We start from the raw sequence: 18,146 nt of genomic DNA on the forward strand, positions 1-18,146 counted from the left end.
GCGCAGATGGCAAATATCAATTTACTAGCCGCTTTCTCCGCAAAGTACATAAACTGCGCCGCTTTTGGCGGGAACGCGCGTTCATCGGATATTCGCTTTCGCGAATTTTCCTTTAGACGTTGAAGAAACACCGCGATGGCTACCGCTGTTGGACTTTCAAGCCGCTGTTTGGATTTCAGAGACAGCGGAACGGCTGGGATTGGGTTTCCGTCGGTGGCCCGGTAAAATCAACAGACGCCGCGAAATATCAGAAGCTTCGGGGGATGCGAAAACCGGAGGACGATGTCGATGAGACCGGCCTGGGGGCCCAAGTTGTTTCTCGTGCTGGTGACGACCACGATCGTTATCGGCAATTATCAGCGACATCGCGAGAGGACTCATTTGCGCGAGCAGCTCGTTAACAGCCACAAAGTCACCAGGAACGTCACTCGATTGCAAGGTAAGTTCCATTTAAACCTGACCAATTGCTCGCCTCGATGATTCAGTTTCGGACTGTTCGTATTCGTTCGTACGTTCAATTTTCGAAATTCTGTCGGCTTCGATTTTCCAAACCTCCATTTTACCATTGCACCGGTTGTATCACGAATCCGTGTCTCTACGTAACCACCTTGAGACTCTAAATCCACGTATCTTCGATATAGCTAATTCGTTCTATTTTTCTCTTTGTCTTTTAGAAATATCAATTCCAATTGTTGAGAATATTCGCGTACGATGGGAACTCTTGTCGCGAGCAATCTCGTACAAGCCGCGAGTTAGCGATGTAGACGAGGTTTCCGCCAATTCTCTATATTTGGACGCGCCGAAGTGATATCGTTACGAGCGAGGAAACGTGCGCCGAATACGCGTGTCGAAACTACCTGAAAAATATTTCGCGAAGAAAACGACGCGTCGAGTAAAAACATTGCGCAAGCATAAAGCCAATCGTTTACAGACTCGTCGTTCTTTCGGAACTTCTTTCATGGCCTAATCCGGTACAATTTCTTGCTCGCTGATTTCAGTTTGGAAAAAATTCGGGGAAAACAGTCGTAGCGCAGTTGTAAACCGTGGTAATCGAAGCGGAAGTAGCAAATGAAACGATCGCTATATAGACGATAAGTTGTTCGTTCGTTTAAAGCACTACTAATTTTTCTGCGGTCGTAAGTGGAACGTATGCAAGCCAGCTATACTATTTTGAGTCGTACTTTCGAGACTTTTTTCTAACCGTGCAAGAAAAAACGAGCCGCGGCAACGGGACTAAAAAAGCACGGCAACGTATGTTTTACGTCTTTCCAAGCATTTTGTTCTTTTACTGTTCTCAATTTACTTCCAACCGTAACAAGAAAAGGCAAACAGAAAACGAAGGCACAATTAAAACACACCAAGTAAAAATTCGGATAATTTTGCTTTTAGAAATCATGTCCCTGTACGTAGATTGCTCTTTTCCTCGAACATACGACAGTGTCGCGTAAAATAAAAAAAGGGAATTTATTTATTATTACATTATGTGTATTCTAGCGATGTTGATACTCCGAGGCAAAACAACAACACGATTCGAATTGTCCTGTAGCTCGTGTGCCACTGCACAGGTAAATGAAGTCGATGTATCGTGTCGTTGCCGCACGACTCGAAATTTTCACATTTTGCTGAATTTTTAAACCTTCTGTCCGTTTCTGTTCGAGGATTTATCGTGCTTTCTATCCTAGTATCGTGGACCAAAAGGCCTAAAAATATCGGGTAAACCATAAACATCGTCGCGAGCCGAGGTGTCGACAGGCTCATCAATGTGTTGTCACGTAAAATGAAAAAAAGAGAAATCGAAGACGAAAAATGAAAGATAAAAATAAAGGAATAAAAAGAGAGAATTTATTTCTTAGCACTTGGTTACGCTAACTACAATTCACTTCCGAACTCCAGCCGCGACTTTTCAAGACCGAAGCTCTTACAACTTGACTTTCGCCGGAATCCGATTCTTTTTCTTTGTCATCTCTCGATATCCCCATTATCCACGCGTTTGTTAGGCGGAAGGATCGTTGGGATATCGAGGGTTCATTAGGCATTTCGTTTCGGCGACACACATCGTCGCCGAGTGCCGCCACATCTTTATTTCCGAACCGCGGCCTGGTCTCTCGTGTGGTTGGCGTCACAACAACGTCGTATTCCAGCTATAGATTGTTGTTTCTTTCGCTCGCGGAGAGAGGCGATCGCGAGGAAGCACGTCAACGGGAGCCGTAAATTCCCGTTACGATTAGACGATCGACGCCGTGAAATGATCGATCCCCTATTTCGGTTAGGATAATAGAGGTAGTTAAATCGAATATGACACTGGTATAACAAATTATAAGTTACAGTTTATTCCAACAACTTTGTAACGAATATAGTTACACTGGTGCGTATGTACAAGTCAAGTAGGTGACTGATCTAAAGGTAGAAAACCCGGTCAAAGGTGATGACCATCATAAAAGATATAACTTAGAATAAACGAAGCTGGCACCCCGCTGGGGGTAGCCACCCACATGCTATATTTATTTTTATTTTTTTTTTTTTTTTTTCACCAATAAGATAAAACACTTTACCAAATGTCCATCAGGACAAATTGTAAAAAATCCAAAATAAAATAAAAAAAAAAAGGTGATGACCGTTCGAAAGATGGAAAATCAGTGTCGTTCGGTGACGATACTGTGGCGGAGGAAAGCTAAGGATGGGTGTGTCTCGCGCACGGAACCATCGGATTTGATGATGACAATTTTGGCTAGGAAAGTGAGGGCAATAGACATTGCTTCTGATTGAATAATAGACGGCTGGTGGACTAGGAAAGGGTCTTAGCCGCCCTCGAAAGAAAGTCCCGGACGGAAGATACCGAACGTGAGAGAAACCAACTTTCCCGTATCTTCCCGTAGTAGAGAAAAATGTAAAAAACACTCGAAATAAAAGAGGCTTGTTTGTTCTGAATAACCTTAACTATGAAAATGCCAAGATTTATTGTGGGTCTTTGAGAATATCGAGATTATTAAGAGTATTGCCGTCGGTATGCGACCTGGTCTCTAATTGAGACTAATTGAGATGTGGTTGATGTTACAGCACCTCGGCTATCTGGCGATATTGTTTATGGTTCACCCGATATCTCCTAGGCCTTTCGTCCACGATGCTACAAGATTATAACATACTTTTCTTCTGTCATCTTATAGCTTTAGCAAGTACAGTGAAATTTGCAACATCCCATTTCCCTCATTACCAAGCTAGTTACCGTTGTGCGAGGCTGTTTAATATTTATCGATACCGCCAACTTGTAACTAGCGACTCGTAACGTTTCAACGTGTTTAACGAAAGAAAAGCTCGATCAAAGGAAAGCTGGACGAAGATGAGTTGTTGTAATAAAAAAGGAATAGACAGTCATAAAAGCAATTTCGGGGATGTCGAGCGACACGTCAAAGACCGAACAGGAGCGGACATATAGCCAACGTTGATTTCTGGGTACGCGGCTGAAGTATCGAGCCACGATGAAAAACGAGTGGCAACGTCATGGCGCGTCGTTTTCGATGGCGTCGACGCCGTTCTGCGTCCGACGCGTACGTTCCGCCGCCTGATTCGCGAGTTTATCAGTGATTTACCTGCGGGAAAATTCGCCGTCAGATTGTTTCGTGTTTCAGCCGCCAGACTGAGCGACAACGATGAAAATACGCTTCAACAAACTTCTTAACCCGCTTGCACCTCCGAGTGTTCGCACGCTCTCTGGGCGTTAGCTTCGTTTCGAAATTTTTGTTACAGACAGAAACGCTTCGGACAAATCCACGAGGAATTTTTATTATTTGCGAAAGTTTCTCGTAAAGGTTTTTCTCCAACTTTCTTCTCAAACAGTCGCTTCTCAGAGAAATTCTGCGCAAAGTGAACTGCCGATACGGAAAACTTCTACTTGCGAGTTAATTTTTCGTGGAGAAAATGAAGATGAGAAGTGGCTGGGAGAAGCTCGAGGATTTTAAACGAAACGACGGCGTCAATGGAATATTTGCGTGGGATAATAAACTTCGACGTTCAAAAAATCTTCTTCGGTTAAAATGTCCTATCTAGCGTTGCGAAATTGAAGAAAACCAAAGTTTCATCGTTTTCTTCTTCATTTCCATCTCTTCTTCGTTCGGATATTAAATAAAATATTCAGTCGCTATCTCGTAACGATAATCTTAACAGCGCTATCGTAACAATATGATCTCGTAATTTTTAAAAGACGGAAAATACGCGGTAGGAAATGTTTTAACGTCAAAGTATCTTATAAAACGAAGAAATGTCAAATAGAATGTTTCAACTAAGGAGAGCAACTTCAGTCGTAACACGACAATTTCTCCCTACCAGATTCTATGGCGAAATAAAATTTATTTCAGAAGAGAAGAAATACTAATTCAGGAATCGTCATGATTTACACGCTATTTAGTTCGATCTCTACCGAGAAACATCGATGTCGCGAATTCCCTCTCCAAACATCGTTACATCGAATTAAAATCGCTTTGCAAGCCATGCGTTACGAAGAGGGTTTGCAGAGTTACCAGATCTCCTATTATGCGAACATTTCCAAGTAATGGAGAACAAATACGGGGAAAGCCAATGACGAAGAGGACGCGTTTAAATACGCTTTTGTCGAGAAGCGGATCATCTCTTTACTTTTCCAGGACAAATTATTTTACTCGTTTAATCCCATTTTGTAGCCTCGTTTCCCGCCTCGTCGTTAAAGCATGACGTAACTCGTGAACCAGGTTTGCATCCTCACAAATATATTTACGATTTTATTCCTTTATAGCGTTATAAATCGTACGATTGGTGTCTGCACGGGCTTGGAAAGAAGAAAACGAGAGACAAACGAACGAAGGACAGTTCTGTTTCGTTTTAATTATCCGCCGAGTCGAACATTGTCGTTCATCGCGTGAAAAAAACGGCGCCAGCCGTGTCGGCGAAAACTAAGTACATATAATTAACTGTTATTTAACGCCCCGGAATCTCGTTACGAAGTATCGCAAATTAAAAAAGTTTTTCGCGATATTGTGCCTTGCGTATTGTTTTCGTTTAGTTGCAAAGTTAATAAATCCACGACAAATTGAAGCGAAAAATCAGGGGAAAACGTACCGCTTGCAGATGCTACAGGTGCGTCATCGAAAGTCATAAATTCACGTCAGCTTTGCTTAACTGGACAGGTGGAACCAACTATGTATCTATCTACGTCGTTGTAAGTGAAATTCATATTTTCAATTTTACGCCTTCAACGATATATTTCGATAGCTATCCTCCGTAATCGGAATTTTTGCAACAATTTCTATAGGCTGGCCAATTATCCGAATTCTTCTTTGGGCGATTGAAATTCTTACGTATAACGCTGTCGTTTACAGTGCTCCGATTCAATTAAATTGAACTATTCAAGCAACGACGTGTCTCTTCTAGTTCGTCATTGTCTAAAACATTGTATAACGAAACATCTTGAGTCTAGTAACTGCTCATAGCGAATCATTGAACCAGATTCAATCTACAAATAATTACATACTGCAGCTGGTCCCCATTGTCGTGTTGGAACAAAACAGACGCAAGACAATCCTGTCTCGTTACGCAGAGTATTCAGACTTAGTAATAATCGCGTAATATTAGTAATAATTGAAATTATATCGATGTACGAGAGTGACGGTAATATCCTCAAGAGACACATTCAGATTCAAGAGACAGATTCAGATCGATTAAGACCTCAACTTACGATCGTGTGCTTATGAAATTACAGCGCCCCTTTAGGGTTGATCGCGAAGTTCGAGATATCAGCACGTTGGAATTGTAGTTTGTACAGATAATTAATTAAGACACTTGTTACTACGCGTATTTCGCTTTAGATTATTAGAATTTCATTCAACAGCGTTAAAATATTTGCTTGCGAATACCTTCGATGACTAGTAACGGATTTCCATAATCGCAGATTTATAGAAACAATGGAGTTTTAACTTGGAGCAGTCAATTTTTGTATTTTCCTAAATTCCACATTCGAAGACTAAATGGGAGAAGCACTTGTTACTACGCGTATTTCGCTCTAGATTATTAGAATTTCATTTAACAATGGTAAAATATTTACTTGCGAATACCTTCGATGACGAGTAACGGACATCCATAATCGTAGGTTTATAGAAACAATGGAGCTTTAGCTTGGAGCAGTTAATCTTCGCATTTTTCTAAAATACAACATTCAAGAACTAAACAGGAGAAGCACTTGTTACTACGCATATTTCGCTCTAAATTATTAGAATTTCATTTAACAATGGTAAAATATTTACTTATGACTAGTAACGGATTTCCATAATCGCAAATTTATAGAAACAATGGAGTTTTTGCTTGGAGCAGTCAATTTTTATATTTTCCTAAAATACAACGTTCAAGAATTAAACGGGAGGAACACTTGTTACTACGCGTATTTCGCTCTAGATTATTAGAATTTCATTTAACAATGGTAAAATATTTACTTGCGAATACCTTCGATGACGAGTAACGGACATCCATAATCGTAGGTTTATAGAAACAATGGAGTTTTAGCTTGGAGCAGTCAATTTTTGTATTTTCCTAAATTCCACATTCGAAGACTAAATGGGAGAAGCACTTGTTACTACGCGTATTTCGCTCTAAATTATTCCAATTTCATTTAACAATGCTAAAATATTTGCTTGCAAATGCCTTCGATGACGAGTAACGGATTTCCATAATCACAGGTTTATAGAAACAATAGAGTTTTTGCTTGGAACAGTCAATTTTTGTATTTTTCTAAAATACAACGTTCAAGAACTAAACGGGAGAAGCACTTGTTACTACGCATATTTCGCTCTAAATTATTAGAATTTCATTTAACAATGGTAAAATATTTACTTATGACTAGTAACGGATATCCATAATCGTAGGTTTATAGAAACAATGGAGTTTTAGCTTAGAGCAGTCAATTTTCGTATTTTCATAAATTCCACATTCGAAGACTAAACGGGAGAAAGATACCTTGGGAAATTTCTTTAACAAAATACAATAATGTTGAAGTGGTCACCACTTCTAAGAAAATTCTACATCCGGTGTTTTTAGTTTTCTCAAGCACCGAAGCCATCGACAGCGTATAGACAAAAGACTAGGAAGAAGCCAGACCATAAGCGGTACACAGGCGTCGATGGCTTCAGAGCTTTCAGTCATAGGGCAACACTGCTAGCTTGCAGATCTGGACCAACTCAAATTATATTCCCACTTGTATTTACACTTCTGTATTAAAATATATTTTCTACCGTTCAGTCGACCGTTCGCGAGAAAGCACATCAACGGGGGTCGTAAATTACCGTTACGATTAGATAATCAACGCCACGATCTGATCGATCCCCTTATTTCTATTAGGATAATAAGGGTGGTTTAATTCAGTTTACACTGAATTAACACGTATAAACTAATGTTTATTCCAACGACTTTGTACAACAGGACAGTTACGCTGATGCGTAGGTACAAGTTAAGTTAGTGATTGATTTAAGTGTAGAGACCCGTTACAGTTATGTGTTGACTATTCCAACGGTGAAGAATAAGTGAAGTTCAGTGACGATGTTGCGTCGAAGGAAAGCTAGCGATGGGTGTGCCTAGCGCACGGGACCATCGGATTTGTTGATGACATTTTTGATTAGGAAAGTGAGGGCAGTAGACGTTGTTTCCGATTGGATAATAAGAAGGTTGATGGACTAGAAAGGGTCTTAGCCGCCCTCGATAGAACGTGTCTAGTGGGAAGCATCGTACGCGAGAAAAACCAACTTTGCCGTGTCTTCTCGTAGTAGAGAGGTGTTTTTTCGGTCTGAAGGACCTTAGCTAGAAATTCCCGAGTTTTACGATAGGTCCTTAGGGTTATTGAGGGTACGCAATAAGGATGTGCGGACATCTGGATGCCATCTTCGGTGTGTGTCCTGGTCTAGGTAGAGTGTCGCCGATGTAACATCTACTTTACAATTCATCCACGCGTTCCCCTGTTCACACATCTAATAACCTCAACAAATAACACGCTACGATATTTGGCTCTGCCATCGTAGACGTTACACCGACCAATAGTCGACGTATCGTTTCTTGCGACAATTACCGAGTCCTCGGTTCTTTGAAAACTCTTAATTCGTTTTAATTTCTATTCCTTCATTCGTCGTTCCTGTTTAAATAACTGTTCGAAGATGCAGGTTCGCCGAATCTTATACTTTCACGCCTCTCCATAATAATAATACTTGCACCGATTAACGTACCTTCGTTTGTCTACGCTTTCGAGGAAGCTTTTAGTCTTCAGGTTCGTCAGATCGATGGAGTATCTTCACGGATCAGGAAAGTTCATCGGTAGATATTTTACGGTAGAATAACGGCCCGGGCCGCGCAATTAAGTGCGCCACGCCGGAGAATCTACGATTCCGTTTTAATATAATAAACGACGCGTGGGGATAGGAAGTCGAAGAGTAAGGAAGCGAGCACGTTTAATTACCAGCTCCCCGGGAGTTGATCAATGTACGCGGCTAAGCTCAGAAACCGAGTCGAACATGGCGGTGATTCGTCTAGCGGGAAAGTTACAGCCAACTTTCTTGCCGTCCAACTATTCGAACCTACGACCACCGGAACTTTCGTTTCGCAGCCGCCTTTTACGACATAACTCCATCGACCGACCACTCCGCCACGGTCCATGCTAAATAAACGCGGTTACTATCCTTACCATTGCTGCTGGCTGCTTAATTTTCTATCTCTCCCCTAGTTCGGTCTTCCTTTCTCTCCTCCATCCTTTTTGAGGTGCAGGACAGAGTACGTAAGGCGAAACCTGCGACAAACGGGTCATCTAAATATCTAAAAATAATTCGGAAAACGGAATTTAACGCTCTTGAAATAGCGCAACTGTCTTGACAAATTTTTTCATACGAGAACAAACAAAGCAGATGCCTTACAGTCGGAGACAAAAATAACGCAGGTAGGTTTTATTTATTATATACTCCTCTGCTTCAGATTAAATAATTGAGAGAAGTATGTACAGTTTTGTGTGAACGAGCCATATTTAACGAAATTTTGTCGCGTAATTTTAAACGATAGCCAATTAATTCAGTAAATGGCTGCCTTTATTGGTAACACAGTTAAGTTCTTCGTACAAAAAGATTACATGAACTGTCTCGTACCATCAGGGAGGAAAGCTCGTTGTGGGTGTGCCCTTTTGAACTAAGAAGGCGGATTCGTCGTTCACACTTTTCGGTAGAAAAGCGAGGGTGACGATTGGCGATGCCCATCGGTTAATAAATGAAACTATGAAGACAAAGAAAAGCAGATGTGGCTCATGGACATCCTTGTTCATGGGACAAGCCTGCTATTTCGCTAGACACCCGCTTTCTCCGTAATTGGTAAGAGCGTGCAAAAACATAAGAACCACCCGTAAACCGAAAATACTTATATGAATAGAAATGAAACTAAACAAATTCGGTTTTGTTAGGAAGATGATACAGTTACACTGTACATGTGAATGTGTGTGTAAGCGTCAGAAGGCCTTAGTTGAGACAAAGGACGATTGGCAGTCGTTTAGAAGCGTCTGGAAGAGTCGGTTGACAACGACCGTGCGTGCGAGTAGGTGTACGAGGTCTTCAGAGTATAAGATATGTGTATAACCGTTGTGTGTAGAATAAAGTGAATTATTTGTATTTCCGAATCCCTCCTATATCTTCACAGGTTTATGGTATTTCCTTAGGTTTGTTGCGGGTCAGTATAACAATGTGTAGGTCTTGGCGCCCAGACCGTGAGGAACCTCGCAAGGACCATCGCATTTGGCGTAACACGCGGCAAGCAGAACTCGATCCGTGACAATTTCGTCGACACTTGTTTCCTCGCATATCAAATCAATAATAGACAAAATACAGACAGTAAGGAGACAAATGCACTGGTTAACAAGCTGATAATCCAAACTAAGCACAGAAAACAAACTAAAAATATACAAAATAATCATAAAACCAATCTGGACATACGGAATTCCGCTACGGGGAACATCAGCAATGAGCCATATAACCAAAATCGAAACAATGCAAGCCAAAATCCTTAGAACGATAGTAAACGAATTTCCATTATTTTCATAATTCCACATACACCGAATAACCTTAACAATTTCTTAACATTTGTTTTACACTGGCTACAATTTACTTCTGAACTCTAGGCAAGACTTCTCAAGACCGAAGCTCTTACAACTTGACTTTCGGCGGAATCCGATTCTTTTTCCTCGTCATCCCTCGATATCCCCATTATCCACGCGTTTGTTACGCGTTCTCGGACGTTCGGCGGAAGGATCGTTGGGATATCGAGGGTTCGTTAGGCATTTCGCTTCGGCGACATACATCGTCGCCGAGTGCCGCCACATCTTTATTTCCGTCGTCACCCCGTCGGTTCCGAAGCGCGACCTGGTCTCTCGTATGGTTAGCGTCACAACAACATCGATTATTAAATATCGTTGCGAAGAATCTTATTCTTTTATTATCCGCTTATTGTTATCGAAGGAATTGAAGAATTAAATCTCGTCTTTTCTTTTTGTTCCGAACGTCTAGCAAATAAATCAGCTCGTTTTGTCCATTTTGAAACGACGTTCGTCAGATCGTTTCGAGTTAAATTTCAAAATACTTGGTCAAGAAAAATCATAACCCTGGTCGTTTCTATCTAAACGAAAATCTAAGAGAAGATTATGTTTCATAATAATCTCGTGTCGGGAGGGATTGGTTCCTTGTTGTTGAACTTCTTTACAACTGGGTGGCAAATAAACTGTGCAGAACGGCGAAAGCTCGCGTGAGATGTGCCGTAAGATCTGTAAGCTACGTCGTGAAAAGTTAGAGATAAGTGGATAGACAGATACGAGGAGACAGAGAAAAAGGAACGACGTTAGGATGGCACCAAGACGAATTGTAAAGACATTTTATGTGGTTCCGCCTTTGCGACCGGCACGCCGAAAGGCAAAGGCTACACGTCCTATACCCTCTGTCACGACTCAACTGGTATTTCCTTCAATCTGGAGCGCAGGATTTTCCTGAAAATTTGTACGTCGTTGCATAGGTCGTATCGGAAACTTTCGTTACGCGAAAAAGTATTTCGACTCAAACTTTTATTGCTACGCGTCACAGACTTTTTCGGTCCATTAATTCTGTCGATACTGTTAATCATAATTTTAAAGCATCTCTGCTATTGGCTCTGTTAAAAGGCTTACAGAAGCTTAAAATTTTCATAATTCACGACAGACTAGGTTCCGTATCATTAGCGAGTATTTAAGGAACGCTGAAATAATTAATTAACCGTACACTTTTCTATATTCGTCGATCAAAGCAATTAGCGTTCCATTATTTATTACAGACTGCTGTTAATACGAATTTAACGTTGTGAAATACAATATAGAAAGCGCGTGTATGTAAATTTTATTAATATACACATTTATCAGGTCATATTCTGTGCGTGAAACATTTCGTAGCGAGATAAATTCCCCAAAATATTACAATGCAGCTTTCAACCCACTTCTCGTGTTTATTACGGGTTGAAGTGTACTTGAAAATATTGAGAAGCTCGTAAAAGGGAATTATATTTACAGCGTGAGGAATAATTAAGCTTAAAAAATCAAGTAACGTTAAACTGGCGGAAACTTAAAAAGTTTCTTTCCCTTTAGAAAGAAATGGATGCACAACATTTTTCGTTTTGTATTATGTCGAGGTTATTGGATGTATGTGAATACAAAGGAACGCGTGAATAAATTGTAAGGTAGAAAATACATTTTAAATACTGAAGTGTAAATACAAATCGGAACATAATTAAGCTGATCCAGATCCGCACGCTAGCAGTGTTACCCTATGACCGAAAACCCTGAAGCCAAATCTACTGTTTATGGTTTGCCTTCGACCCAGTCTTTCGTCTATACGCTGTCGATGGCTTCGGTGCTTGAGAAAACTAAAACACCAGATGTAGAGTTTTCTTAGAAGTGGTGACACTTCAACAATATCACACAGTTGAAGATTACCGTTGAGGTTATTAGATGTGTGAACAGAGGAACGCGTGGATAAATTGCAAGGAAGAAAATATATTTTAAATACTGGTGTAAATACAAATTGGAATATAATTGAACTGATCCAGCTCCACACGCTAGCGGTGTTACCCTATGACTGAAAACCCTGAAGCCAACGTTGCCTGTGGGGAAGAGCGAGAAACTCCAACATAGAAATTCTCCAACGATTGCAATCAAAAACTCTAAGATCCTTGATAGATGCACCTCGGTACGTTACCAACGAAACGATACATCGCGACCTTAAGATATCCACGGTCAAAGAAGAAATAACCAAGTTCAGAAACAGCTAATATAAGAGTTAACAACCACCAAAACCCATCAGTTACCCAATTACTCGACACGACGGATCAGATCCGCGGACTAAAAAGGCAATACCCCTTAGATCGAAGCATTGGATTCAACTAGAATCAAACACACTATAAACTTTTATAATCCAAGTTACAGTACCACGCCAAAAAGATTTACTTAAAATTCTGTATAAGAATTGATCGTAAATAATCTATTAAATAAAAAAAAAAAAAAAGAAAAAAATGTTGCCTGTGTAATGTTTATGATCTGCCTTCGTTCCAGTCTTTTGTCTATAAGCTGTCGATGGCTTCAGTGCTTGAAAAAACTAAAAGACCAGATGTAGAGTTTACTTAGAAGTGGTGACCACTTCAACAATAAAGAAATAATGGAAGCACATTTTACATTATTTTATCGAATTACGTATGATCCATTTTGTTCTATCAAGATAAAGATCACAACGTTGAACAGATTAGGTTTCATAGTTGTATAAAGATGCCTCGTTGTAAAAGACGCGTCTGTAAAAGAGAGACACTTTTCCGACAACGTAATATAATGAGTCATATACTGGGTGGAACTAATGGCAGGAGAAACTAATGGTATGAGAGAACAAGTATACTTGAAAGCTAGACCGTGCTTTAATAGTTGTCGGTAGCAGATAGTATCGGGATAAACGCCGGAGAAGTTAATTGCCGTATAGAACGAGGGTTTAATACGAGAAACTTCCGAGCGGAAAAGTTCTCTCTGAATGAACAATTCAGCAACCATTTTTCTCCCAACGTGGAATTCCATCGCAGACACTGCCTCGATGCTGGTTTCGTAGAAAAAACGAGGGAAAAGAAATGTACGACACGGGAAGAACAAGCAATCAAACGCGAAACGAAATGTACCGAGCGTTTCCCGCGATCCAGCCAAGCCATAGGCGTTCGAACGTTGAGAGAAAGTTTCGCCAAGCAAAATTGAATAGTTTCGAATGGTGCGTCACAAGTCGCGTACGCTTTTTCCCAAAGTGTAGAAGTCTGAATAACTTTTCAGTGTTGTTCTCAGCTTTCACGATTACTTTTTTATATACCGATCGATGCGTCTTTTTATTCCATGTAAAAGAAAGTATTTAGAACTAAACTCAAAATTACTGAAAAAGCTGATGATCGTTTCCAGACACAACTATTATGGGAAGAAAAATACTCGTCGGTTAGTTTATTAATTTAAAAAATGAAAGTAATCTTGGATTCTTCGAAACGCTTCGAAACGAGATAGACGCCTGCATCGTACGAGACAATTTCGAGGTGATAGATAGTGATAGTGAGAGGAAGAAACGCTTGGATATATTTAACAATAGAAACTTATTAAAATATAATCAAGGTGTACACTTAGCGTAGGACTCGCGATTATTAAATTAGCGGTTCGCGGTGTTACTAGTAGCGGTTCGCGATTCGCGATTACAAGTTCGACTTCTGGTCGATGCGTTTTTGATTCGCGCTATAAATTCGCACGATGATTGCCCGAGATGCCGAGGAACTCTGAACTATTGTTATCGGACCGATACGTAACGACTGACTTTCCGTCACGATGATGCCGCGAAGGAAAACTATGTTGAGGTGTGTCTTAGGATGCGAGATCGTCGGATTCGTCGAGGAAAGCCTTGGTTCGGAAAGTGAGGGAAATGGACGTCGTTGTTAATTGGCTAATTTTGTGTTGGTGGTTGGAAAAGGATGCTAACAGCCCTTGAAAGAAAGTCGCTAGTGGGAAGCATCGTACGTGAGAAAATCAGATTTCTCGTATCTTCGCGTAGGAGGTGATAGGTTTAGGGACCGCTAAGAGAAAGACTGTTTATCCCTTTGGAGAACCTTGGCTAAATAAATTCTAAGATTTATAGCAGGTCCTTAGGCTAGCTGAAAATATTCCGCGAGGATGTATCGACATCTGGCGATCATTTTGTCCAAAGAATAGGGTCTTTGTGTAGCGAGGCACGACAGAAACCGTAGGAAAGTTTACTGTCGAGTGTCGCTATAATTTCATTTAATCCACTGCAATTCTCATTTATTCTTAGCGATACTTGTAATCTTGGCTTAGTGTTAAAATTTAATCTTGAAGTTAAGATTAATAACCTGTGGAAGACACAATGTTTCTGTTGAAATAATATCCAGTGATGTTTATTAAACAGAACTACAGAACCTGATGTATATAAGCGAGTGATATAATTAACAACGTATACAAGAATTGTTGATCGTTGGCCAGTTACTCTCAGACTAGACTTAGGTAGTGACCCATGACCCCTTAAATACATTTGAACACCACTCTCTATACAGTAACGAGTATGACCTGTGTAAGTGTCCTGTTCAAATGCCTGTGTAAGGGTATTGTGCCTATACGTGAAATATCGTTGTATTCCAACACTTAGCCATATTAACAGCACCCTGTATATAATTTATCGATTTTATCAAAAATTTATCAACTCCTCCGCGTGAGTTGAAAGGAGATCGATTTGAAACATACGTCGTTAAATAATTGGAAGTTTTTTTTTTAATTTTATTTTGGTTATTTTACAATTTGTCCTTATGGACATCTGGTAAAGTGTTATATCTTGTTGGTGAAGAAAAAAAAAATAAAAATAAAAAATAAATATAGTATGTGGGCGGCTACCCCAGCGGGGTGCCAGCTTCGTTTTTTCTAAGTTATATCTTTTATGGAATAATTGGAAGTGTCGGAATATTGTTAAGGAGGATAGACGTGCCTCGGCTGGTTTTTCGGTGGCGGAACGAGTTGCCGTCGAAATCTCATTGAAATTAATCGTCGCGTGGAACGACGCAGGACAATCGTGACCAGATACGACGAGCGGAAACGTTTGCCACGATGAATAATTCTGAAATCGTGGCCGTCTGAATACGAGCATCATCGCCCTTATTCAACAGTTAATCACTTTGCTTTCGCGAGCGTTACGTGTTAACGCGACCAGGATGGAATTTCAGCGAATGAGAATGAAAGCTGATTAAGCCTGGTTCGCTTAGCGAAAGTAAATTGTATCGTTTAACGAGTTTCGTTCCACGGACTTTCTGCTAATCGGTCGAGATTTCTCTACGCCATCGTTCTACTTTACGTTCACGTAATTTTACACGTGTTTCTCAATGAATATGCACCAACCTACGTCACTCTTATCATCCGGTGTTTTATCGCAACAACTCGCGGTGCGGTTGTTCGAACTTTGCAGTCGAGAGTTAAGAGGGTGTCCCGAATTAGAATGTAGGTTTTCCAGGGAATTCCAACGGGGGGCCCGGTGTCCTTTCATCTCCGACACATAAAGTTCAATTTCTTCACCTTATTCGTGAAACGTTCGAACTGCGACGCCAAGACATCACCGGCGATCTATCGGTTTCGTGATTTCTTGTGTGTCCGACGTGACACTTTCAACGATAACAAGGAACGACGAGTAGCGATTCATCGGTTAAACGGATCCACAGCGTATAACAGCGAGACGCACGTTGCGCTAACGAGAAATAGATTTTGCGAAGAACACAGAGAACGTCGTCTCGTTAACGATCGTCATCGAAATAACGGCGGATTAAAGGGAAAGCGAAATTATTCGCAGATCGTTCGATAACCGCGATTGAATGACGTTGAACCCCCTGTCACTTCGTTTCAGGGGGCACTGGAAGAGATATTTCGAAAAGAAGGATGCCACGATGGCTAAATTTTAATTGCAGATCTCTCGATGTCGACCAACCTCCTCGACGAGTGATTCCAATTAATTCGGTATTGACCGGCCGTGAAACGAAGAAAGAAAATCACGTTGCGCTTTGATCCGTTTCTCCGTCGATTAGATCGTCGGTAGGAACGCGACCGACGTTCGCAATTAACCGAGCGGACGTAATTAAATTCACGATGATGAAGGAAAGGAACGACAGATTTTCGTTGATACGGTTAAAAGCCGCGTTAAATTGCGTTAAATAGATCGAAAGGTACATATCGGATCGAGTTTGTAAAATTAATCGTTGTTTGTTCAAATACACAGCTATGGAGAACAAAGGTAGTTCGCGGTTAACACGATAGAATAATTGAGAAAGCGTGAATACGCGGACAATAAATATACAGGTGATTTCTACGTTTGTTCTCTCGCTTCGCTTTGTCTTTCGTTCGTAACTGAGCTTAATGAAATCGAAAAACCAAGTTCTCGTTATATTTGAAGAAGCTGATATTAAATTTATTGTGTCAGTTTTATTAATATAGAGAAACGATGATTATAATTAATTATGAAACGTGGATTAGCGGTTAAGAGAGGAATGAAAGAGAGTTTTGACACGGAGAGGAAATGAAATTCAACGATGTTAAGAGGTGTAATTCCTCTGTTTCGAGGAATTTTTGTCGAAACGATTCTTACTTTAAGATAACTTTCATTCCTCGTTCGTCGAAAATCGGTCTGGAAGAAAGCTTTTCTCAAATCTACTAAGTGTAAAATAATTTACCGGCTTGACCCAAATTTCCCTCTTTTCTCTATGGCGGAAAGTAGGCCGCGGACAGAAAGGAAAATTATACGACATCGTGTACTTGAAGTTTTTTTGTTGCTACTCCCCGGATCTGTATAATAAAGCGAAGAAAAAAATATGGCATTGCAAAAGTTCCTTACGTTATCGACGTAATATCGATAGCGAATAAGCCTCTTATAATACGAACAAGACTTTGTTTTACGATAAATAATTTCTTTCAAATTACTACGAATATTTTACAAAGAATCAACACACAGAATATATATTTCTTTCGTAGAAATACATTTAACGCGTACGAGGACCAAAGGTAAAGAACACGATAAGACACGTGTCTCGAATTATATAAAAAACAATTTTAAAATTCAGTATGTCGTCAAACAACATCGCGTGAAAATTATGTTTCGAAAATGGGAATATTTTTAAAAGCCAACCTATCGTATCTTTCCCTTTATATCGAGACGATGTTTAACACTTTGACTGCCACGACTGGCCACGGTTTCTCCTGTGACACCACGGTTGTCATTGATGACCTGAGCGTTTAAACTTTTTACAATTGTAAAAATCGTATGAAAATTCAGAGTTAGGGCATTTTGTATATAACCGATAAATAGAAGATACTTTGAAACAAAAAGTGTCTCACTGAACGATTAAAAATTTCTATTAGAACATCGATAAAAATAAATGAGAACAAATCTTGCATCTAACGGTGCACTGTGTTACAACACTTGAAACATAAATGTGGCTCGTCGATACAATGTGGACGATAGGTGGTCACCTTTCTGGTCCGATTCTTAGCAATTTTTCTTCCTAACTGTTTAACATTTTTTTATACCACTCTCTGCAAAATTTTCCTGCCAGATACGCTTGCCCTTCTTTCCTCTGCATTTCGTGACGCGATCTTTGTCGAATAAATATATTTCACGGCTCTGGTGAATGGCACTGTGTAAGGTGCATCGCGAGTGCCATTCTAAAATCCGATACCTGATTATTGTTTTTGTCGCTTGTTTATGGAGTATCGTCGCGTTTGAAATTGATGTATTTAACAATAACTCTAAAGCTAATTTTATATACTACTCGAGGGTTCTTCTATGTGGTGCAGAATATGCTATCGTTTGATCTGATAAATCTACAGCACATTTTCCTCTCTTGCGATCTACCATTACCATTGGTTTATCACAAACATAATTTCTTTTGCCTCTACCATTTCAGCCGAATGTTTCGTCGAAATCATAAATATAATCGTAATACTGTTTACTAATATCTTCTACATGTTTCAACGATATGTTCTGCGCGTTTTGCTTACGACGAAACAACAAATGCGAATGGTTTGTTGAAATAAACGAAGC

The 18,146-nt window shown here is 40.1% G+C and overlaps 1 protein-coding gene across 1 annotated transcript in view; it reads left to right on the top strand.

Moving 5' to 3' along the window:
- The window catches only part of LOC132906669 (zwei Ig domain protein zig-8-like), a 125,822-nt gene that overhangs the window by 55,862 nt on the left and 51,814 nt on the right, over nucleotides 1-18,146 (top strand). Inside the window, exon 2 of the mRNA XM_060959047.1 lies at nucleotides 180-439. Coding sequence (XP_060815030.1) covers nucleotides 283-439 — 157 coding nt within the window. The 5' untranslated portion in view covers nucleotides 180-282. The remainder of the gene's footprint in view (nucleotides 1-179; nucleotides 440-18,146) is intronic.

Source organism: Bombus pascuorum, chromosome 5 (assembly GCF_905332965.1).
Source record: "Bombus pascuorum chromosome 5, iyBomPasc1.1, whole genome shotgun sequence".
NCBI classification, from domain to species: domain Eukaryota; kingdom Metazoa; phylum Arthropoda; class Insecta; order Hymenoptera; family Apidae; genus Bombus; species Bombus pascuorum.